General features: G+C 38.7%; 1 protein-coding gene across 9 annotated transcripts in view; it reads left to right on the top strand.

The window, feature by feature from the left end:
* Positions 1–23,827, top strand: part of LCLAT1 (lysocardiolipin acyltransferase 1) — a 177,196-nt gene that overhangs the window by 85,577 nt on the left and 67,792 nt on the right. For 7 of the 9 annotated variants that reach the window (XM_068940104.1, XM_068940103.1, XM_068940106.1 and 4 more), the window contains 2 exons: positions 11,820–11,988; positions 15,420–15,618. In XM_068940104.1, the coding sequence (XP_068796205.1) occupies positions 11,824–11,988; positions 15,420–15,618 (364 nt within the window). In that variant the 5' untranslated portion in view covers positions 11,820–11,823. Of the gene's footprint in view, positions 1–4,947; positions 5,068–11,819; positions 11,989–15,419; positions 15,619–23,827 lie in introns of all 9 variants that reach the window. The other 2 variants (XM_068940105.1, XM_068940101.1) reach the window with 1 other exon arrangement.

The raw sequence follows: 23,827 nt of genomic DNA on the forward strand, positions 1-23,827 counted from the left end.
GAGATATTAAAGAGAACTGCGATTGCATTTGGGAACTCCTCTGCAAACTCAACAAGAAAGATGTACGAGCTTTCTCATATGTGTCCTTAGCCAGCTGCTCAGGTTTCTGCAGTTATTAATGAGCTTATTATACAGCTGGAATATAAACTATGCTAGCTTCTGTTTCTGTGATATTAGTATGCTAATCAAAAATAGCAGATCCTTTCCAGGGATGTTTTTTTGTATAACCTTTCTCCTGAAAGGTCAGGACACTTGGTGAAGAGGAGAAACATATGCCAGGGTTTGTTCCTGCATGGAAATAACTGAGAGATGCTAGATCTTATTGGAAATGAAACTCCTGTAGAAAAAGTAATGTATTACATCATAATGTATTACATCGTAATATATTACATCGTAACATCATAATGTGTTTTTAGCTCTGAATCTGTCTGATTCTAAAGAAAACTCTAGATACAGCTGATATTAAACATGTTTTGTGACTAGAGAAACTGCCATGGAAAGAGATTTCTGATTTAGATATTTCTGGTAGTATGATCTGCACTGCCTGATCTTGGCAATGTCTTCCTTTTTTGGATATGATTTGTCTAGTGCAAAGATTAAGTCATTGCATTTCTTCTCAGTGTCTCTTATTTTGTTTTTTTTTCTGAGGGAGAGAGAGAACACCAATAAATAACCTTCTCTAGCCAAAGTCTACCTTGTCACATGTCTGACTTATCTTCGACAAGATGATCTAGATGTAGGTCTGGGTATTCTGTATCTTCTGGCCCCCCACCTCTAAGATGTGATATGACTGGCATAGTTTCCTCAACTATGCAGCCAGTACTTTGCTTCATGGATCATTGCCTTTTAAAAGCTATTCTGTCTTTTTATCCGTTTTCCCTACCACTTTGCAGCTTTCAAGGCACTTATACTTGTTACTGGCTTTTATTTATGAGCTCACAACCTCAGCAGAATAACTACTACTGAGTAGGAGACCGGCACGTGTCAGTTGTTCTGTGTCCCAAGGATGTGTTGGGAGCTCTTTATCTGTGGCTCTTGTGCAACTTTCCTCCTTTCCTCTCTGTTCTTCCTAATAGCTCTTGTTAAGCTAGAACAATGCTTACATGGGTAAAATCTAGTAGTCCCTGAATAGCTATAGTGGGTTATTTCCCTGACTTACTGTTCTGTCATAATTTCATGAATATTGTATTCTTGGATTGCTTAGCCTATATATCTGCCACACTGTGGCAGTCTTAATGAATGTGTGACTTCTGAATGTATTTGCAGCTGATTTGGAACTCATTTTCTTGGTTACATTGTCTTAGTCTTTGTGATGGGAAATATAACACCTATTAAAACACTTCTAATTTTTTTTTTTAATAAGCTCCTTTCAATTCTGGCAAAGTTAATTAGAAACTGAGTTTCTGTTTCAAATGACCTATTATTTTACATGATGTGAAGCTAAATGTCCTTACTCTTTAGATGTTGCTTTTGTATTTTGGAGCCTTAGTAAAGTGTCGCATAAGAACTGGCAGATAACTTCCCCAGTTCCTTCAGCATTGAATTACTTTTCTTAGCTTCTTCTACTGGTAATTTTTTATAGGATAAAATCACCTTGCTAAATGTGCATGCAAAGTATCTCCTTATTCATTCAACAATACCACTGGGCACTTTGCATCTAAATGCAAAACATTTTACAAATAACAGTCAAATGGTAGCTCACATCCTCCTACGTGTTTGAGGGACCAAAGCCTTTCAGCTTTTAACAAGAAACATGAGTTGCTTTATATAATATTGGTAAAACGTTTTCTGGCTTTGAGAATATTTGAAGTTTGAAGAAAAGTGTGTGTGTGTGTGTGTTGTAGAATCAGACTTAGTAGCTCTGGAACCAGAAGCGCCGTATCTGCCTCAGCCTGCTGCTGCGCCTAGGCTAAGGATCCCTGTTGAGACGCGGTGCTTTATTAGTTCAAGTACAGAGCGTCTAACTCAGCTCTGCGCCTTCCCAGGCAAAGCCAGCATCTATGCACAGCACCACGCAGTTGTGCGAAGTTGGTGTTTACGCTGTGAAATGCAGCACTCTGTTAGAAGTGGTTTTGAAGACCTGCATCGACTCCAAGGGCTGAGGACTCCCTTTTGGAGTTGTGTCAGAAGAGAGGCTTCCCTCTGTGGCTGGTGGAAGGAAAGAATTACAGAGCTGAAGACTGAGTCGAAGCTGCAGTTTGCCACACTGGTTTTGCAATGTAGGTATTTTAGAAATATCCAGATATGCTGCTGACTGATCCTGTTGGTGGGCTGTACAAGCTGGATTGGAAGTGCATTCTCCAAGCAGCTTCTGAAACGCACAGCAGAACTTCACTTCTACTTGTCAGGTGTTGAGGCAGAATTATTGTTAGGTAGTAGTGTGGCAGTATTTTGTCATTGTCTGCTTTTTGGCCTTTTCATTTTTGGATGTGCCATCCTCACCAAAACATAGGAGACGGAGAACATGATTTCGTGTCCAGAAATTGATCAAATGCAGATTGTTTCTGCTGCTTCTGGTGGGAATGAAACGTTAGTACGTTTTCTGCAGAACTACTGCATTTTTCCTCCTTTGCTTCTGAGTCTGCCAGGTTAACCGGTCTATTGTTTCTACTCTGCTTACCTCGGAAAGCAGCCAGCCTATAAGCGTAACCCACTCAAGAATTACAATTTGTGTGGCTTTTAAGTTATTATAAATGTATAATATTTGCCGAAGTGTGAGTATGCTTCAAAGTGCTGTGTTTCCCTGGTGCAGCCCTGCAAAACTTCAAGTTCTCCGAAGTCTGGAGTTTTCCAATTAAATGGCTAGAATATTTTTAACATTATTTGCAGATTTTTTTTTCTTTGATATTTGTCTTGGAGATGTATTTAAAAAAAAAAAAAAAAGCCTGAGGCAGTTACACAGACTCAAAGCTTTGGCAGAGTTATATGCAACTGATAATAACAATTTGTCTTTATAATAAAAATAGTGACATAAATATGTCTGTGGGCAGCGTTCTCCAACTCTTATGTAAGTTTAGTTTCTGTTTAGCGAGAATGACTTACTGGGTAGAGAAATGAAGATAAGTCTCTAGTTTTTCTTTTCAGTCCTTTAATAATTTCAGGATTAGATAAAATCCATAACCTAATTTTGCAGTTTATTCTAGGTGGATTCTCACAGACTTCAGTGAGTTTGCTGTTGGGATTTTTAAGATGGGGCTTGCTAAAGTTTCGTATGGCATGTAACAAGCTACTAAGAACAGGAAACAGTCGGTCTAGTAATGTGAAACATCACACTGATCAACCTACATAATTACAGTTGTACGGGTGGTGGCTCTCATAGTGTAAAAGATGCTTTAAAACAAAAAATTGCTCGATTGTACTGCACAAAGGTGTACATAATATTACTCCTCCAGGGTGAAACTCATTTGTTGCTCTTGATTATGTAGCATACATCCTAAGTGGAAAAGGAGGAATTATTTGGGTTAATTTTATTCTGTTTTAAAACTGAGGGAGATTTTGTAAAGGATAGTCATGGACACAAATCTCTCGCTGAAAGTTTCTCCAAGTTGGGTACCTTCCTTCTTATATCTCTGAAAATCTGCTGTTCCGTTCCTCCCCCCCCCCCCCCCCCCGGCCTCTCTTTTTGTTTTTATGATCATACTCTTAGAATAGTATGGGTTAGGCTAAGTTTTCTGTCACACTGTTGCTATCCTAGTGATGGTTGGTGGTTTGGATTGCCAGTGGAGCAGGCTGTTTGAGTTGTGTTCATACTTGTGCTCTACTTTTCGTTTGTGGTGTTAACCCAATGAGAAAATTCTATCTTGATGATGGCAGAAAAGCCATTAAAAGTCCCATGAATGTGCCCTCACACAGAGGGAAACTGTGTTACTGTTCTGTAAGCGAGCAGTTTTTCTTAGAAATAGTGAATATAGCAAAGTTTTTACAAGGTTAGAAATTCAAGTTTTTCTTCAATTGTGCATTCAGTATCTGTTGCAATGCCGATGCAGATGATTTTACTGTTCTCGGGGAGTAATCTTTGGTTTACTTCCTAAGAGCAGAGATTTAAAGTACTTTAGTGAGCACTCGTGTTTGACTTGCTGTTGCTTAGCTTGAAATACCCAATTTCCGTTTCCTAACTGAAGATTTTATTGTTAAAGATACTTCTGAAACTATAAATGCCCCCTCTAAGAATAGCTATGAACTAAAGTGTTTAGGTACTGTGTTGCAGGAAATAAAATTTTTTGATTTATTGACTTGTTTGTAATATCTCCAATTACAAAATGGAACATTGATGTTTTATCTATTTTTAGTCTTTTTCACTCGGATTTGTTTTTTTATCAAAGTTGGTCGACTTTCTGGTCTCCTACACACTTTTGAAACCTGAGAACTTAGGGTCGACAGCTGTCAACCGCAAGTAGCTTCTTTTTTTTTTTTTTTTTTTTTTTTTTTTTGTAAGGTAGACTGGGCCTAGAGCTAACTTGTGGGTTTTACCTGCAGGTTTTGCGTTATTTACGTAATAAAATTCCATAGCTGACCGCTGTTCCATGTTTGTTGGAAGATCGTAGTAGGGGACATCCTTATCCAGCGTTTAATGAGAATAAACTCTTTTGATGTGTTCCAATTTTTTTTTTAGTAAGCAGGGGCGGGGGGGAAGGACATGAGGGGAGTACAACAGCTGTTCTTCATCTGCTAGACCTATTTTTGAAGCCTTAGTCAGGGCATGCATTTTACTGAGGCTTGTGGGGCACAGGAGCTTGAGGTAGAAAAACCACTATGTGCACGGAAAGCCATGAAGCAGCTATTTAAAATTATTTGTATGTTTAACATGCAAAATAAAAAATGAGGTAGCTTTCAGAAGAAAAAGCTCTTTCCTTGCACAGTTCTTGCTACAGCAAATATACTTGTCATTTGTATATTGTCAAATATCTATTTCCCATAGATTTTTTTTTTTGTTTTGTTTTGTTTTAGGAAGCAGTTGTAGCTGTTTCATGATACCCTCTTCCAAGTGATTTGAAATACCTTATCTGATGCTCTCATTCAAGGTTTATTGTCTAATGGTTGGCTGGAGCAATAGTGGAAAGAATAAAGGTAAACAAGAGTGAAAAGCTATCAAACCAATTTGATGTCTGTACCCTGTCTGAATTATCTGCTTACGGTATCTAATGGCTGTACTGCAAAGAATCTCAGCCAGGTTTTTTGCATTTGGAAAGATGCAATTACTTGGAAGAGCAAATTAAATATTCTATTAAATCTTTGATTGAATTATAATAGTCAGATTAAGTCTTGGCAAATCAAAGAGATAATAAATTGTAAGATGCAGCAGTAATCATATTTTATTGGTATTATTTACGGAAATTACTCATTAAGTATTGTACTCTTTATTTTGTGCATGTGTAAGCTAATATCCGCTGTACTGCTGGGGAGGGTCAGGGAGGCAGTTTGTGGAGATAACTGTCTTTTATTGTCCTCTCCTATCTTTTTTTGTGAAACATGCGTTGAATCTACTGGGTATTTTTAAATACAAGAACTAAATAAAAGGGAAATAGTTTTAATGGTTAATTGCCTGTTCCTTCACATGTTTCTTCTGTGGTGGTGACTTGTGCTGTAGTTGTATATTGCTTAAAAGATTGAAGAGAGACCCAAGAGAAGGATCAGAAGTAAAATGTAGTTTATAAAATGGGAACTCTCAGCACTTCTTGCCTGTGTTTATGGGCTCCTGATTAGAGTAAGTGTCTGTGCAATTAGTAATTCAGCAGCTCCTTGTCCTAGCATCCTGTGTAAGTTCTGCCGTTTATGTTAACTGAGGGACAAGTGAGAAATTCTGAAAGTGGCCAAGGAGATGGGGTAAGTCGTAGATCTCAAAGTACAGTTGAGTTATCTATTACAGTTTGTTACAGGCAATTTTCTTCTTTAAATATGCCACTGTATAGAAACCAGTTTCTTGCTTTGAGTACAGAAGTTGGTAAAAATTTCCTTTAGAATCTTTCTTACCTATTAACCTCCTCCCCCCCCCCCCCCAAAAACAAACAAACAATAAAACCCCAAACACAAACACAAGCAGGAAAGCCTGGTGATGTGTTGAACTTGAAATGTTCTCCTAGGATGTGTCATTTCCACTGAGACTCTGTCTGCCTATTTGGTGTTTTGTCACTCTGCTCCTCCGATCGCTGGTTTCCGAGACCTCTATGTTGTTTGCCTTCCAAGCTGTTAAGGACTGTCTGGCTGCTGGTTCATCTGTCTAGACAAATTTTTTTTTTAATATCCTTTAAAACTAGCCATCAAGCAAAAGTCTGGGTCATAAGCTTGAGAGTGTTTCGTGGGTACCTGGAAAGTTGGCAGTCTTTGTTGCCATCTTGACCACCTCCTTGAAGAAGTCCAGTTTAGTTCAACCAGAGCAAAGATCTTAAAGAACTGTTGTGCAGATTGTATCTTCTGTCTTGGAAATTATTTTTCAGAATGCAAAATGGCACGTGAGGGTTGGAATTTCCAGCTCGCCCCTGTAATTCACAGCGCTTAGAGGAAACCCAGAAGTAAGCTGCTCAGTCAGTTTGCAGTTAACTGCTGGCTTTCTTTGGAAAACTGTTAGAGAAAGGCATAATTGGCTCTCTGTGTGATGTTTCTGCTTGATTTTAATTGAAAATAACGTTTACCTTTTCCGTTGGCAATTGACTAAAAAGAATTAAACCAAATCCCTAGTATTCCCTGTTCAGTTCATGAAGACTAATGAACATGCAGTTTTATTTGCCTGTGGCTGTTGAATAGAAACATCCTGACCAATAATAATACAATGTCGTTTTATTAGCTCTAAAGAATATTTCTTTATTTTTCCAGTGATGTAATAAAAACTGATTTGTTGACTGCATAATACTAAATACTTAAATCTCTACAGCTGTCAGGTAGCTGGCTCTGTTTGTCAGATAATATTGCTTAATTTCATAGCATAGGTTAAATCTTTTTTTTTTTTTTAAATGATCTAGGAAGGCAGTTAACTTTAACCTGTTTCTACAAGAACTTTGAATCACTAGGAACTCTCAAGGAATTGTGAAGTGTATAGCAAATCTTGACTACTATCAAACTTCTAGACCTTTAATTTTAGAAGAATTTTTTTTTAAAATTTTTAATTAGGTAAATTTATTTTGCATCCGTTGCATACTTCTAAGCCATAGAAACAGTCATGATGGAAAAACTAATTTTGTTGTAGAGAGCAGGCTTCTCATAGACACTATTTAAAACATTTTGAAACTATCATCGTAACAAGCCATGGTTTGCCTATCATTCCAGCTGTATCTTGAATAAAAACTCATAGATGATGAGCAAAACAAGCCAGAACCTGATCACAGGAAGATACCTCTGCAAAAACTATGCAAAAACTTTGTTTGCTTAAGTACTGAAACAATTGCTAGAAAAGATTCTGATAAGGATGAAGTTTATAAAAATGCAACTGTTTTGGAAAGTAATTTGTCCCATCATAGCCAAGAATTTTTAAAATTAACTGAAATGTAAAACAAAAATTGTATTTTAAGAATTACTGTTTCCCGTTACCTGGAGACAGAAAATGTTTTCCTTCTGCTATGGCAACAAGAACATGTGAACGTACAGTACCCCAATAACTTGGAGTTCTGCCACAAAATAGATGAAAAACTACAAGCCCAGTATGAGGGTGCTCTCTTCTGAACAGTTTGCAGCTTTGAACCTGAATCATAAAATAATTTTGACCATCTCACAGCACTGACCTACCTAGCAGATGGAAAAGGGCTTTAAAATGATCAAAAGCCTTTATATATGTTAAATCCAGTGTTGAGAGTGATTGCTGCAGTAGGAAGACGTGGTTGTCGACAGCAATAAAGGAATAGTGTTGTACTTGGAAAACGCTTAAGTTCTGTTACTTCCTATCCAATCCTTTAATTCATTTCTTATGCATCTCATCTTTCATCTCATGAATCAGCTCTGGGTTCTCTTTGTTTTGAGATTTTTCACATTTGTTTTAGATCTTTTTATAAGTTCTCATTAACTACACCTTTCCTACCAGGATTATTGGGTTGTTTTTTTTATCCTGCTTTGAAGTTCTGGGCATATATTTTTTTGCATTGCTTTGTAGCTGTTACTTCTCTTCCTGAATACATAAGTTACAGTTGGAATGGCTGATCTATATACATCTAAGTATACTTTGATTCTCAGCTGGGTATTTAAGGGACTGAGAGGTGCAAAGGGATGCTGATACAGTCCATTGCCTATTATCCTGGGTAGCAGGTGTCCAGGTACTCCTCAGCTAACTGCAGTGGTGATAAACTGAGTACAACAAGACTTGCAGCAGTGTTGCGATGGCACCATGCATGGCCTCTCCTGGCCTGGTAGGACTCATTGGCAGAGTCTTACTGCCAGCCCCACAGGCGTCCCTTGCCGCTGCCTTCGGCATTGTGGTGTTCAGGAGGGCATGGCGGCGTGGCCGTGGAGCGTGCCGCTGCTCCCTGGCCCAAACTCGCTGGCTACTGCAGCGGGGGGGAGAGGTAAGGAGATAGGAGGGCACGTGGCTGTGATGCTGCACCCACCCTGCCTAGCAAATATGTCAAACCCAGCGTGGCTCTGCAGCCTCCTCTTTCTCCCCTCCCTGCTCAAAGCACAGGCAGAGCGATGATGCTCTTGCTGACCTGCTTGCCGGCCCTGGGCACGTGCCGCCGGCAGCCAGCATGCGCCGGACCTTGTAGGATGAATACCCATGCGGCACTGACAGTCACAAGGAGAAGAGGTGCACGTTTCCCAGCTGACATGTGTAGGCAGATGCATTCTAAATTATGTACCCTGTTGTCCAGGCAGTATTTCTGTCACGTGAAGCCACAAAGGAAAATGAGTTGAGTGCGTGGGCAGTTTCACCTTGTTGCTAAAATGATGCCGCTGAGCACTATATTCAGGAGGCCAGCTGAATGGTTATTTTCTGCCGGTGAGTTCTTCGGCTTACCACAGGTTTCTCACTTTGTAGTTTTGCTTGCATTCGTGAGAGGGAGTTGTTTTTCTGATTCTCCTACCTTTTTGCATGGTATGTGCTATTGTGGTGAAGGTACTACTCAGAATGACAGTCTATTCTTCTAGAAATGTACATGTGTAAAGATGTACATACATATATATTTATACAAAAAGAAATAAGCCAAATTAATGGGATGTGTCCCGTTTTAAAAATGTTACTGTGAGAGGGATAGAAGGCGTCGATTAAAAGCACACAGAATATAGTTTGTCTAGATATAAATGCTGCCGTGTTTAACCTAGTGGAACGCAGTATGACTTATATAGTCTATAATCTTAAAATGCTTCTGGGGTGCAAGCTGAAGAAGAGAAACTTTTGAACTTCCTAACGTCTTTGCCATAGCTCAGATACCTTCATCTAGGAAAAAAAAAATGCTTGAGACAGTCTTCCATTGAAATTTTTTTTTTTTTTTTTTAATGTTTGACTCTGCTCTGTAACTTGAGGGAAGGGCAGATGTAAAACCAAAAGCTCAGCCTGTGCATAGCTGATCAAGATAGTTTTCCTAAGAATTGAAGCACAATTCCCGGGCAGTAACAGCTATTTAGGAGGAACAGCACCCGGCAGCGTCTGCTGTCATTTACCCTGTGGTTACAGGTGATGCTGAAGTGCAACGTTTTGAACTGGGCAGAGTGCCTTCGTGTAGTCTGGGAGTCGCCTGAAGCCGGGGCACCTGGCGGACGTCGTGTTGCCTGACGCGACGACCGGCAGCTCTGAGCAGCCATGGGAAGAACGAGTGCCACTGGCTGTAGCTGAACAAACCCGTGCTCTCTTTCTGTTCATGGGAGTTATGTCTCTGAAAGCTGTCCTTAGATGTTTCCAGTTGCTTTGCTTTGTTTGTTCCTCAAAAAAATTCACGTTCCTGATTAGCTCAAGCTCCTTGAATTTTAATCCTCTGTAGTCCCTTTTGCAGGCCTGAACTGCTGACACGTTGGGTGAAGTTCTTTACTTCCAGCCCTGCTACAGTTAATGCTTTATTTTGCCCTTCCTTTTGTTTCTGTCCTTCTCTTGCTTTCTTCTTTTGTCCTCTGCTACCTTTATTTAAGACTTTCCGCACACAGGTTTGCAGTAGCAAATGCAAGAATGCATTTGGAGTGTTGCTTCTTTGGAGATCCTAGTGCTCTTCGAGGATCCTTTGAAATGTTAAAATCGATCCTACTTACAGTGTGCGTATGTGGCCAATTGGTTGGTTAGTTCCTGGTGTTGGCCAGAAAGGAAGGACTCTGCACTTCAGGATGTAAATAACGTATATTTATTTGATTTCAAACGTGATTGTATTAAAATCTTTCTGGTGGAACTATCAGCAAACGTTTGCATTTAGTGTTGTTTTTTTGCCATGCTGGAGAATTCAGGCTAAATACAGCTTCCTATATCCTTCTTCCATTTAAAAAAAAATGTTTGTGGCCTCTTCTCTTGCCCTTTCTCTAAATATGCACAGTTTAGGACATTTTTTTAAACCTAAAAGTATACCAAAATCAAGCTACTTTCCTGTTACTTGTCAACCAGAAGCAGCAGAAGGAAGGTCATGTGCTAGCAACGCTACCACTGTCATTTCTTGACTTTTGCTGTGTGACCTTTATCGCTATGGACTATGACACAAAAGCACACTTGAGATAAATCATGTGTGTTTCAGTATACAAGGCTTAATGGATTACTTTTCCATTGCTCATTTTAAAATTAAAAACAGCAGCTTCCTGTTTTCCTTGTCCTGAAGTCCTGTCTATCTGAGTTCTTATAATTTCTAAAATAGCCTGTCAAAAGAGGAATTTCAGTAAAGTGACTGAAAAGTGACTTCTACTTAACCTTTTATTTTATAAACAATTGGTTGAGACCTAAATAGCTGGAAACAGTCTATCTTTAGGCTCTAATTTAGAGAATTGATACTTCCACATTTGCTTTGTCATAGCTGGTAGTAGCTAAATTGTAAAAGCTTGTAGCCATTACAAATGCTTGGAGGATTGCTCTACGTGTTCTGCCGTAATGCATTAAGAAGCCCTATGCATAGGGCGTTTTAATTTATAATAAGGAAGTCTAGCTGATACTACAGACGCTGAAATATTTCAAGTCTAGACTATCCTCTTAAAAACTAAAGGCTGGATTCTGGTGGAATAAGCTGGAAAATAACTGATAAGGACAGTTGAAGTACAACAGAGTTCAAAAAGTCACAAATTCTGTAAGCCAGAGTGAGCTGGGAAGTTTCCGAGGCTGCTTGCCTGTCCTCTTGTGATGAAAAGGGAAATAGTGCTGGAAACAGCCGTTCAGAGTCTTTTAAATGCCATGGGAGGTATGAATGGTCTTGCAGGAGGGCACGTGCAGTCCTTGCTAGACGGGGAAGAAAAGTTACTGGAGCGCTGCGCTTAGCAAGAAGAAACACAATGGAGAAATGGAAAAGCGAAGTTCCTTGTCTCCAGAATATGCCAACATCAATACTTTACCAATGTCAGAGATAACGGTTAAAAAGTTTAATATGAGCTACTCTCTTATATAGCTCTTCTGTAGCTTTGTGCAATAAAAATAGCTTTCTGAAGATTTTAGAATTGAACTGCATACTGTAATCAGTGGAGGAAATTAGGAGGTAGCTGTTACTTTTATGACTCCTTTAGTGTCCCAATATGCCTAACAAATTATTGTGTTTATACAGTTGTTCTCTCACTGCTGTTTGTAAGGTAGAAGAACAGTTTGGTTACTTTTACTGTCTTCATGCGCTGGTAAATATGTGGCAAAAGGAAGAATATTACTTCCAACTGAACCTATGGATTTGAAGAATTCGGTAATTACTGTTGGTTTAATCTCTGTTTAACATAATGCCAACTTTCTTTTTCAGAGCCATGGTGTCATGGAAAGGGATATACTTTCTACTTGCACTATTCTTGGGAAGCTTTTTTGGAAGTATTTTCATGCTCAGTCCTTTTCTACCTTTGATGATTATCTCACCTGCCTGGTATCGCTGGATCACTGATTGCATTGTGGCCACCTGGCTCACACTCCCAGTGGTAAGTTCCGGTTTGAGCCGAGTTATGGCAACTATTAGTTATCCTAGGACTTAGTTTGCTTACTAACACTTTTGTTTTAAAAAGGAAAAAAAAAAAAAAAAGATTTTTATACCCCTTTTGAATAGACTCTAACGTTCTTACTTTCCGTGGAGACTTAGGTTTTAGCTCGGTGTTGCAGAATGTCTGTGTGCCTGTCTGCAGTCTTCTCTCACAAGTTAATTTATATATTAGCTAATGCCACATCTTAATTGTAGTCCTGAAAAGACCTTTTTATCCATCCAGTGTCAGCTGGATGCTGATGAGAGGAGGAGGAGTGAAGCACTAGTAAGCAGGAGTTTGGGGGGGCGTTGTGTTTTTTTGTTGTTTTTTGTTTTAGTAGCAGAGCTTCGCAAATGATTTATCCTAGAAGCTCCTCCTTTTGACTGTGCTCCATCCGTCTAATTAAGAAAATTATTCACTGTCCGGTATGTTGTTACTGACCTTCGTTGTTCTCTTACTTAAACCTCTTAGAATTTAGTCCTCGTGGCTGAATTAGAGACGTGATTTCAGGACAAGAACTTCCTGTAGAGGTGAACTGTTCCTCACTTATAGTGCATCATTATTATAGCTATAGCAATCTGGCAATGAGTAACAAAACTTTTCCCTGAATTGTCCCTGAGGAAAGTTGGTATGAATGGGATCTAGCTGTCTCTTCATTTGTAGGTCTCTAAAAATCAAGATCCTTTGTTTCTGTATGTCTTTTAAAGATTTGCTTATTTTTTTCTGTGGTAAAATGCTATATTGATGCTCAGAAATATGTACCTTCTGATACGTAGGAAGATTTATCTTTATTACATCAAATAATTTTGATCTTTTTTTTTTCTGTTTTAAAGGAGTGTGAGCTGTTTCATGCGGTACTATTTTTGTCCTTTTCACCATTACTAAATGCAATGAAATTAAGAGGGAAGAAATAATTACCAGCAAAGAGAATATAGGGTTCATTGTTTCTTGCCATGATGAAATTTAGCCAAGTGTGACAGTGTCAAAAGACTGACCTTTTCTCTGTTTGTCTCCTGTAATTTTAGAAAAAACAGACTGCTCAAAATGGAGTACTGGCCTTTTATTTGATTATCTGCCTAGCTTTATTAGGTTGGATTATTACAACTACTTTGTTGGATTATTACAACTGCTTTGTGTGTTTGCAGTCCAGAAGTTTGATTTCAGTCTGCACTGGGAGTAAATCAAAATAATTTGAATATTTTTGTGAAAAGGAATCCATCTTAAAAGAAATTCAAGGTTTTAGGTTAAAAAAAAAAAAAAAAAAGGTTTTTTCACCCAACCTTTTTCAGTCTCAGACTTTGAGTTAGTTTTCCAACCTAACACAACTCCATTCTTGGTCAGGAGAAGCAGGGCCTTCTGTCTCCAAGGGATAAATTACTGTGGACCAGTGGGACTCCCAATAGGGAAGCTGTGTTGACTCTTAACATCTGTAGATGTAAGAAACTTCCATCTTCCTCACTCCTCTGACACATGTTATTTCTCCTCTAGCAGAGTCAGAAGGATGGGGTTGGTGACTGGGTCCTTAATTACTTCAGTTTATTAGTGTGGCTTGTTTTAGCATTTAGGGTGTGTAGAACAGGACATCTTTCACTGATATGTTTAACTAGATATTAAAGATGTAGTAAGATTCTTACTAAAGCATCCACAAATCAACTGCTTCTCTTATTTTTCTGAAGTGAAGACAACTTTTTTCCATTTTGAGCTGTATGACCTGTTCTGCTTTTGCAGTGATTTATGGTTATCCTTGATTAGCTATGCCTTTGCCAGAATTAGTGAGCTGGATTATTAATAGCGTTAATATTTGGCATATATAATGCTTGTCATTCTGAGATCCCAAGTAATATGCAATTGTGGGCGTTCCAACTTAACTTAAACTGAGAAATTTGTGTTCTTTAAGGCTCTGTGGCACAGAGGTGGCAGAAGGATGAGCAGAATGGAAAATTCTTCTACTTCCTGGGGCTCTTTTTAAATTACTAGACTTTGCTCTTTTTCTGTATTTTTCTAGGGTGAGAAGGGAGAACAGAAGTTAACAGAGAAATCCTAAATGCCTACGTTTTCTATTTCAAGGCCAAATGTTAAGTTTACCCCTCTGGATGTTTGTCAGTCCGATTGCATTTTGGTCCTTTGTTCTTCCATGCTAACAGGTTGGGGCTAGCAGTCATAACTTAAGGGCCCTAAGTCTTATCTTTTTGTAATTTCTGTTGTCTGCCCCTCTTTCCTGGTATTTTATACCTTTCCACTGTGTTCTAGATGAGGTATTAAATAGTGCCAGGCGCTACCAATCAGTCATCCCTGCTTTTTAATTATTTGCCTCATCCAGTTCCTTTGCTGTGACCAACCAGCACTCTTTCATACGATTCTTGGCATGCTTTGGGAGTTAAAGCACGTCAGAAACCATTCCCAATAGGCAATTTGGATGTGGCCACCTTGCTTTGGAGGCTGTGAGATCTGGGTGGTATGGACATGGCCTGGGGTTATGTACTGTACTGGTCCAGTTGTAGCTGTACGGTCCAGCTGTGCTGGGTTATGAAACCAGGCTCTCTCTTCCTTTCTGATAAACCACCTGCCCGTAGTTTATAACCTGACCATTAAGAGCCATGTTGTGGGGGAAGCAAGAAACATGTTTTATATGTGAGCTTCTGATACCACTGGCTATTTCCATCTAGCCCGAGTGGAGAAAGCTGTTTGCCCTGCTTCTTTTTCACGTCCTTCCAAGTTGGAAGCTTAGTTCCTGCATTGTGAAGGCACTTCGTAGATGCGTGTCAGCGTTTGGTGGCAGGGAAGGCCCAGGCTTCAAGATAGCTCTGTAGGCTTGTACAGACACAGGTGTATATCAGTGCTATATTCAAGCTTGTCTGGGATTTCACCCTCTCAGCCGCTCTTTCTGTATTTATATTCTAGCCATTCTTGCAGGTAGGAGTTAAGCAAAAATGCGTTGACCCTTTGCACCCAGGCAGGCGACAGAGCAGGTTCAGGTGTTTTCCCAGCACTCACGATACTGAGCAGTAGATGATTTGTGCAGTTGGCTTCTCTTTCCACAGGTTTTACCCAACAAGTTCCAATCCATACTGATTCCCATATTTTTGTTCACACCTGATAATGTTCTGGAAAGTATGGGGCAAGTTAAGTTTCATGCTGGACACTTTGGTCATAAAAGAGATTCTTAAGAAGTGCCATTTAATTATTATTGTTTCCTCTTTCATTAAAGAAAGTAGCTGACTGTTATTGTGGAAAAGCTGCTTTTTTTTTGTGAGAAAACAATCAGAAGTGTGTTTATCGGCGACTACGTGTGTGAATAAAAGAAATGACATCATTGAAATTGATTTTTATTGCTAATGGGCTGATGCCTCTCCTCTGGGAGTAAAGTCCTAATGCTGAAATATTGTTTCTAGGCCTTGCTGGAGATGGTGTTTGGTGCCAAGGTGGTTGTCACTGGTGATGGATTTGTTCCTGGAGAAAGGAGTGTCATTATCATGAACCATCGCACACGAATGGACTGGATGTTCCTGTGGAACTGCCTGCTGCGATACAGCTACCTCAGACTTGAAAAAATCTGTCTCAAATCCAGTCTTAAAAGCATTCCAGGATTTGGTAGGTCACTAAACCCCTTTAACTGGGAAAGAAAATGAGTTAAAATCTCTGGCCCAGCAGCGTTCATATCCTCTTAAATTACCTAGGTTTAAATACTCTTTCATTATTTACCAAAAAATCTTTTGTAAAATATATATGGCATATTGAGAAGTTAACCCATAAATCTCCCAGAGGACACCGAGACTGCATGTTTAAGCATTTGTTTTTATAGATGTTAAACATACTGCTGTTGTTTACATAACCATATGGCTTCTTTACTTACTGAAAATATTTTTCAAAATTGTGAAAAATAATTTTAAAAGTCATTTTGAAGTATTTTTCAAAACTTTATTTTTTAGCGCTTTTTTACCCCTTGCTGCAAACGATCTCATCAGGCTTTTTTCTTAATTATCCAATTATTGAGGAGGTTGGGAGGAGAAAAAAATAAAAGCTCTATAGGCAATTGCAAAGTTGATAGTTCATTTTAATAATTGCAATTTTACACTGAACTTGATTGCCAGAAATATGTTGCACACGATATGAAATAATCCGTATTTATAGTGATGTAGGCTGAGTTGCACTTGCTCAGAGAAACTGCTTCAGATAGGCCAAAAACTGTCGTACAAATGATTTCTGAATAAATAGGCAGACTTATCTGAAATAAAAGCATCTCTTTGCGTTATGTTTATCTCTTAGATTTATGTGCTGTTTTATGCAAAACTAGCTTAGGCAGGATATGCGTCAACTCTATGATGCTGAAAGAGTAACCTTATTTATGGTTATCTTTTGTCAGGCCATTTATCTAAACAGATAATTGTGGCAGGATTCCATAAGGAGGAACTCTCATATTGTTGTGGTGTTATTGCATTCACTTGCTTGGGGTTTTATTCCTCTAAATAAGAGTTGCAACTAGGTAAAGTCTTTTTTTTTTTTTTTTTTTTTGCTAACGTTCAAACCTTGTGGTCAGTTTTATTTGACCAAAAATATCTCTTCTAAAGTTGCAGAGAATCAGAAAATATGTATTTAGATAAATGTTTATCTTTGTAATGCAGCAAAGATGTTTCGGAATCTTCAAATCAGCTGCATATGTAATTTTTAAAAGAAATTTTGGAGATGGAATCCAGGAGTGTGATCTGGAGGGTTCATAGGTTAATCTCTTCCTAAGTAGCACATTTTTGTAACAAAACATTTTTGTGTATGCTTGGTTAGTAGTAGAATGCCCTAAATGAAATTGGAAGGTCAGCTCCAGAAGCCTGGGTGTCATGTATGCTAGGCAAAATTGTCTTCCTGAAAGAGAGTCGAGGGTTGTTTAGAACCTCATTTTTCAATCCACAATTCAGTACATAAACTTAGCACATAGATTTGAGTGGGTTCAGGCAGATATAACTGCGTCAGGTTAACGTTACCAGCCCCTAATGACGTTCTTCTTCATGGTCTGACGTAGTAGCTTAGGCCACTAATGAAATTCTGGGCTTATGCTCCACAGTGAGGACTGCAATGGTAGAGGTGCCACAGACAGACAGTTACTTCTGCTGTTTCTGTTACAGGATGGCAATTTCTGGCAGTAAAGTGGAGCGGATGCCTGGATCTGTAATGTTATAAACGGCTACAGTTATATATGCCAGATGCCTAAATATCCTCCAAAATATATAGGGTTTGGGTACTCAGAGCGCAATGTCATGTGTTATAGCTTATTTTTTAATAGCATGAGATTAACAGTTTATTAGTTACAGGAGAGGTTAAACTATGTCCTTAAGCTAAGCCGTCATTTAGTGGTCTTAAAATTGTGAATGATCAGCTTCTATTCCACCCAGTGTATCTAAAAAGAGACTTTAGAAACGTAAGCCTCCTTGTTTAGGCAGCCTGCATCTGAGTGCCAGAACCTTGCAAAAATAAAATATTCGCTATAGCCTCGTAATTAGGGAACAGTTGGAAAGCGAGACTCTTGGCTTAAAGGAAGGTGGACAGAGGAAGATTTCTTTGTGAATCCATTTGAAGTTTGTTGGGGTCGTGATGTAGTAGGATAGAGTGTCCGAAGAGGAATCTAATCAGGAAGAGAAGAATGTCTTCTCCTTACCTCTAATAGCCCTGCTGTGTTATGTGATAGACCTTTTGCAGATGTTTGCAGGATTTTGTTATTGTTTGTTAAACAGTCCTGAGGTTTTTACGTAAAAGCTTTGTCCATTTTATAAAGTTTTGAAGGCCAGAAGATAACTTGAAAATAATTGGACAATTTCAGTGCACTGCAGATGTTGTTACTTTTTGTGTTGGTCACTAGGGTTTAATATTTGTGGAAATTAGAACAGCTATTTCATTATGTCTTTCAGTTTCATATTTTCATACATTTATATGAATCACTTGCAGCTGATCAGATGTATGGGGCTAGAGAAGTATTAACATATTCGCTAAACGTAACTTCTAATAAACCTTTACCTAATGGTTAATCTTGCTTTGAGTTTGAGAAAATTATTGGCTGAATTTACAGCCTTAATTTCTCTGATCCTTTGAAAGATGTTTTTTTCCAAGCATTTCATTTAAAATTATGTGTAATAAAAGATTTATAATGCAACCCTTTCATTGCCATGTTTCTGAAAACCTTGCAGGTATTACACGTTGCACCTATGTTGTCATAATTACTATCCTAGTTGTGGTGTAAAAATAGGTCTGTGAGAGATTATGCTGATCCATGCGATATGGTAGGGGAAGGGCGAAGCTTGGATTGGAAATAGCTCCAAAGTCCTTGTCACCTCCTTTACAGGTGAAAAGCATTAAGGGTATCAGACTATGTATCGCAAATAGGCAATTATTTTTCAATTTAGCTAGAAATAAAATCACAGGGGACAGTGAGAAGCATTTAGTCATTTACGTAGTTCTTGAGTTATTAATTCTTAGCATTCCAGCATATCAAAAAAACTTTAAAATGATTAAAGATGAGCCTTAAAAAAAAAAAAAAAGACAAAAAAACAGAAAAAAACCCAGATGATCCGTTCTTCTTGGAATCGTAGCTTTGGCATGGTGAATTGTGTGCAGTACAGTTTTCAAAAAGCACTATTAAATTTCAGTCATCTCCATTTCAGAAATAAGCTTGCAGCATTTCAGTACAACTTGCCAGTCGGAGCCTCAAGGGAGCCCTGCTCTGCTCTTTAGCTGTTGCTGTAGTTTCTCATATGACATCACCAGAAACCCCGGAGGCCTTCTGCAGGGTCAGGTTTCAAGGAGAATTTCTCATATCGTTGGCAGTTCCCTGCGCAGTCAGACCAGATACGGCTTCTCTAAAGCCCTTGCCGTAGATGTGTGCAGCTTATATTCTCACCTGTTGTCTGTGAAAAATGAATAGCATAGGAAGCGATGCAGATTATTATGCAGTTGTATTTGGCATATGCTACAGAGTACAAACTGATGTGTTAGGTACCAAGGAAAATACACAGCAGTGTCCGGTGTCCGATTGTCTAATGCCTAGATGTTAGTTGCATCTTTTTTTTTTTTCCTCTTAAAAGTTTCATTTCCAAAAGTCTTCTCTTGGTATGAACCAGTGAGATTTCACTGGAAATTGCAATGTGTTTTAATAATTGACGATTCATATATGTCAGTTGTTTTAAATAGGGTTTTAATAACTGATGGCCCTGCAATAATACCTGGATTTTAGGGAAGCAGTTGAAAGTGTCTCAACACCTACCTGAGAAATAAATTAAAATGTAGGTTTAAATTGAGAATTTTCAGAAGGGGGGGGGGGGGGAATGAGGGAGGGTAACCAAAGGGGTTAGTGTCGGAGTAGGGCTGCTACATGAGATAATGTTCAAACTGGTTTTGCCTAACACAGGTGGAAAACATAAATAGCCCAGCAGTTCAGTTTGCCGATGTAAAGTAGGTGGGTGCTGCGAGCACCATTGATGGACATGTCTTGAAAGACTTGCCATTCTGAAGAAGGCTCTCTGAGCCTGCTGAAACCTGCGATTGGAGTTGACTGGGAGGGGGGGAAATGGGGTGGGAACAGGTCAGGAAAGGACAAGGCGATAAAAGGAGAGTAAGCAAAGTTGACAAAACTAGGGTAATTAAGAGCAAGGTTAACTGAGTAGCTGTGCAAATCTTGATCTTTGTATTCAAGTTATCGTATCGCTGATGCTGCTCTTAAAGATAGCAAGAGGTACGAGCTCACTAGTTGTTTCACTTGAGTGCTCACTTGAGTGCTTTGAGCTCTCAAAAGCTCAGCTCTGGTTTGGCCCTCATTGTGTTAAGCGCTGTGGGGAAGAAAAAGGACTACTGATCTATTTCTGCACTGGGCTTAGTCCCACCAATATTTTACCGCATGTCAGTTGATCCATTATAGCTGTCCGTGTGTGCCAGCTTAGCCTGAAGCAAATTCAAAGTAATTTGAGTCATCTTAGTTTTCAATGAAGCAGGGCAAAACAACTCCAATTATCTTGCGTTTGTCGTGGGCTAAGAGCACGCACACTGACAGTTATGATGGATCAGCTACCTTGAAGTAAAATATTGGTATAGCTAAGCCTAGAAAATTTTACCGCTTAACTCAATTGGCGTATAGTTAAAGCAGCACACTGGGGGGAATCTGTATGCATTTATACTGGCGTGAAAGCCCTTCTGCTGCCACAGCTACTTCTGGAGGCAGGGATATAAATACTTCTGCATAAAGTGTCTTTGTTCAGGTTCTAGTTGGATCGGCATTAAGATTCTTATCAATAGAGCATCTTGGTTTAAAAAATTAAGTTTAACCTCCTGAACTTTGTAGCGTAGCTTATGTCTCAAGTATCTTTGTAGTGATGAAACAGGCTGAAATGAGAGTTTTGAGGAGTTGTGACATTTTGTCTTCTAGCAATTCAATTATGAGCTGCCAGACTTAATTACCTTAGAGTTGTTATCCTAGATGGTTTTTAAAGTGGAAGTTGAAAAATATGATCTGTAATGGAAAGCACAATTGCTATTGCAACAGAAATATGTGTGGGGAAAGAATTATACTTTGAAGCAAAACGCAGCTTAATTTACCTGTAACCATACTTTTTTCTTTTCTTTTTTTTTCTTTCCCTTTTTTTTATTTTTATTATTTTTTTTTTTGAAAAATAAACGGAGGTGTCTGTTTCTGTTTCTGGATAATACAGAAGGAAGATTTTCAGATGTGTACTGCGGGAATTCTGCAATCTCTGTCAGAAAAAGAATATACACTAACCTACCTTCCGTGAAAGGTTTCCTTATCCTTTCTAAACAATTAGGACTCCAGTCTCTCTCTGTCCCTCTCGCCTCTCCAAAAAACACATCGAAAGTGTGAGATCAAATGCTGTCCGTTCTCCTCATTTCACAAACGACAAGCGGTGAAGAGGGTGGTTACTTTGTCCAAGCTCACCTAACGAATACAGCAGAATTAAGACTGAATATTTTCCTAAGTTAAATTCCTCTACTTTTATCACTGTATTATGCTGCATCTGTAGGGTGCACGTCTTCAGGCCAAGTTACTTGGGAATAAGACTTTTCTCTACCCTTTCTGCACAGCTCTGCTCGCTCTGCCCTGGTGTGCCTAAACCTGAGGCTGCAGGGCGAGAAACTGCTCCTGTGTGGGACCACGGGGCAGAAGGGCAGCCAGAGGCATGAATCCTCTTCTGCTGGCTCTTTAGGCAGCTAGTCCCCAGTCTTTTTTTTCAGTTTGCTTTCACAATCCTCCCGTAAGGAAACGGTGCATCTGAAGAGGAAGGAGGCCAAAGGAAAAGGTATTGAGTTGTAAAGAGAAAGACGGGGGTCTCACCGTTTCTGACGTGCCCTGAAGATGGTGCGTCCATGAGAGAGACTTGCGCTGTCTTTTTCAGATATATTTGTTCAGGTGTTTTCGTTTTGGTTGTGCCTGCCTGCTCTTCCCCATGATATAACAACCACAGGTTGTTTCCTTTCCACCTCTGGAGATTCTGAAATGGCATCGTTTTTTCAGATATGTATTGGACAAGACTCATCCTTTTTAATACTTAGGTTTTCATGCAGTGTCTCACTGTGTTTATATATTTTAAAATGCAACTTTCCTGCTATCCTAGAGGTTTAAACGTTGACTTTAGTTTGCTTTAGTTTTGAGTCATGCTACGTGATCCTGAGTTTTATGCTGGTATGTCAAATCAAATCTTAAGTCTTATTTTAAGTTTGATTTTTATACTGAATAGGTGCAATGTTTTTTTTAACGGTATTTGTAACATTCTAGTGCAAAGATTTTGTTAAGGAACACTAATACAGTGGTAGAATTATAGGTCATCTGGTTGTCCATATTAAATAAAAATGGCCTCATTTAGGAAGCATAGAATAAATATTTGAGTATGAAGTGTCCAAATAAGATCTTTCTGATCCATGATTTAGAGGTATATTGAAAGAAGCCTTTACCTGAGTATGGGATGTTTCTGCCTGCATGTTTTATATACACATATGAAAATACTACTGTCACAATTTTTTCCTGTATACTTTCACACATTTTTTTATATGCGCATTGGCTGCGAGATACATATTCTTCAATAGAATATCTTTCTAGAAGGTCTCAAGTTAAATGTTTGCAGTTAAGACATGGCCACTGGATTTAGCAGCTTTGTGACGCTTTGTGGCTTTGTGTCCCGACGAGTAAATCTCATATTATAAACGTTTGAAGCTTCTGATTATATTACATATAAATACCAAGCCGAAGCAGAGGTTTCTAATGCCATATGCTATAGTTACCCACAAGAGGAGAGGAAATATAATAAGTGTTAATATGTGAATGTGACTTGCGTAAATATAAAGATTAGAATATTTTGGTACTAAAACATACGGAGATAACTAAGGGGATGGCAAAAGTAAAAGTAATCAGAGCAAAATCAGAATCTTTTTCTTAAGCTGCCCGAAAATTCAGTATTCATAACGTTGCTGCTTTTTCACTTACAGTTGTTTCAGTAGGAAAAAAGTTTCTTTCACATACATGGGAAAAGATGACTGCTCTGTCCAAGTAAAAAGTAACCTATGCTGTGCATGCATGTGCAAAGTATGTAGCCCAAACAAACTGAACGCTACCATAAAAATAATTTAAAAGCACGGATAAGTTAAAGTGATGTTCTGAGTCTGATAGGGCAAGGAAATGGTGAAAGCATGCAGGCGTCAAGTAGACATCTTACAAGATCGAATCAGCTGCTTCACTGTAAGACTAGGAGTACTACTGTGAATCTGCATTTGTTTGTTTTTATTTCTCAGCTAGTTGTTAATTTACTGAAGGAACGGACCAGATCAGATGGTACTTGTTCAGTTCATTATAACCCTATTAACTACGTTATTAGAGATAAGCGTGGTTAAAGAAACATTTGTCGGGAGCAGAGACTGTGCTTTACAAGTTTATTTCAAGGAGCATGTCTTTAATTATATTCCTAGTTTATGTGCTTAAACCGTTACATTAGATTTTAAAACATTTTTAATTTTTAATTTGTTTTGGGTAGTTAGACATAAAACTATCTAGAAGAAACAGTAAAAGGACTAATTTGAATCCACATTTCAAAAATCTATTTAATACTCTGTACCAAATCGAATCTTGAAGTGTGTACATAGTAACTTTAACTCCTGTGTCATGTGCTAACATCTCTTCAGTATCTACACGTCTTTAAAGAGTATTCATCATTACCCGATAGTTGCCTTGTAAATATTTTATGTAGGGAGACGTTTTGAGTAACAAGCTGTTAATGGACACAATTGTATTGTATGCAGGGCGATCATATGCGTCCAAGTGATTTCCCATATTAAGTCTAGCTGTTTGTTTCACTGGTGCATCAAGAGCCCTGATCCGGACCAGGTCCCTGCTGAGTACAGGCACACACAATAATGCCTTCAGTTTTGGCCCAGTGAATTTTTGATGTGAAAAACCAGTGACTAACAAAGTGGAAGAAAAGAGGGAGGACGAATGAGTGTGATAAGGAGAGCTCATGGTTAGGCCTTTTAGTTTGCTACTTGTTTGTTTGTTTGTTTGTTTAAGTTCTGAATCATTTACCAGGTTTTTGGTGGTTTAGTATTGCCGGCTATTCTGGTACTTTGCTGTAGGAAATGTACAGATACTATTTTCTTGATGTGTGTGTGTGTGTGTGTGTGTGCGTGCTTGCTTTCAGTTTCCATATCAGCCATAATGTTTCTGTAATAGAGACATAGACATTTTTTGAGGAAGCAATTATATCTTATTCTGAGATACCTACAGAAATGTAAATAAAAATGTGATACAAAACTAAACAAAGGCTTT

The sequence above is a fragment of the Struthio camelus genome, chromosome 3 (assembly GCF_040807025.1).
Source record: "Struthio camelus isolate bStrCam1 chromosome 3, bStrCam1.hap1, whole genome shotgun sequence".
Lineage (NCBI taxonomy): Eukaryota > Metazoa > Chordata > Aves > Struthioniformes > Struthionidae > Struthio > Struthio camelus.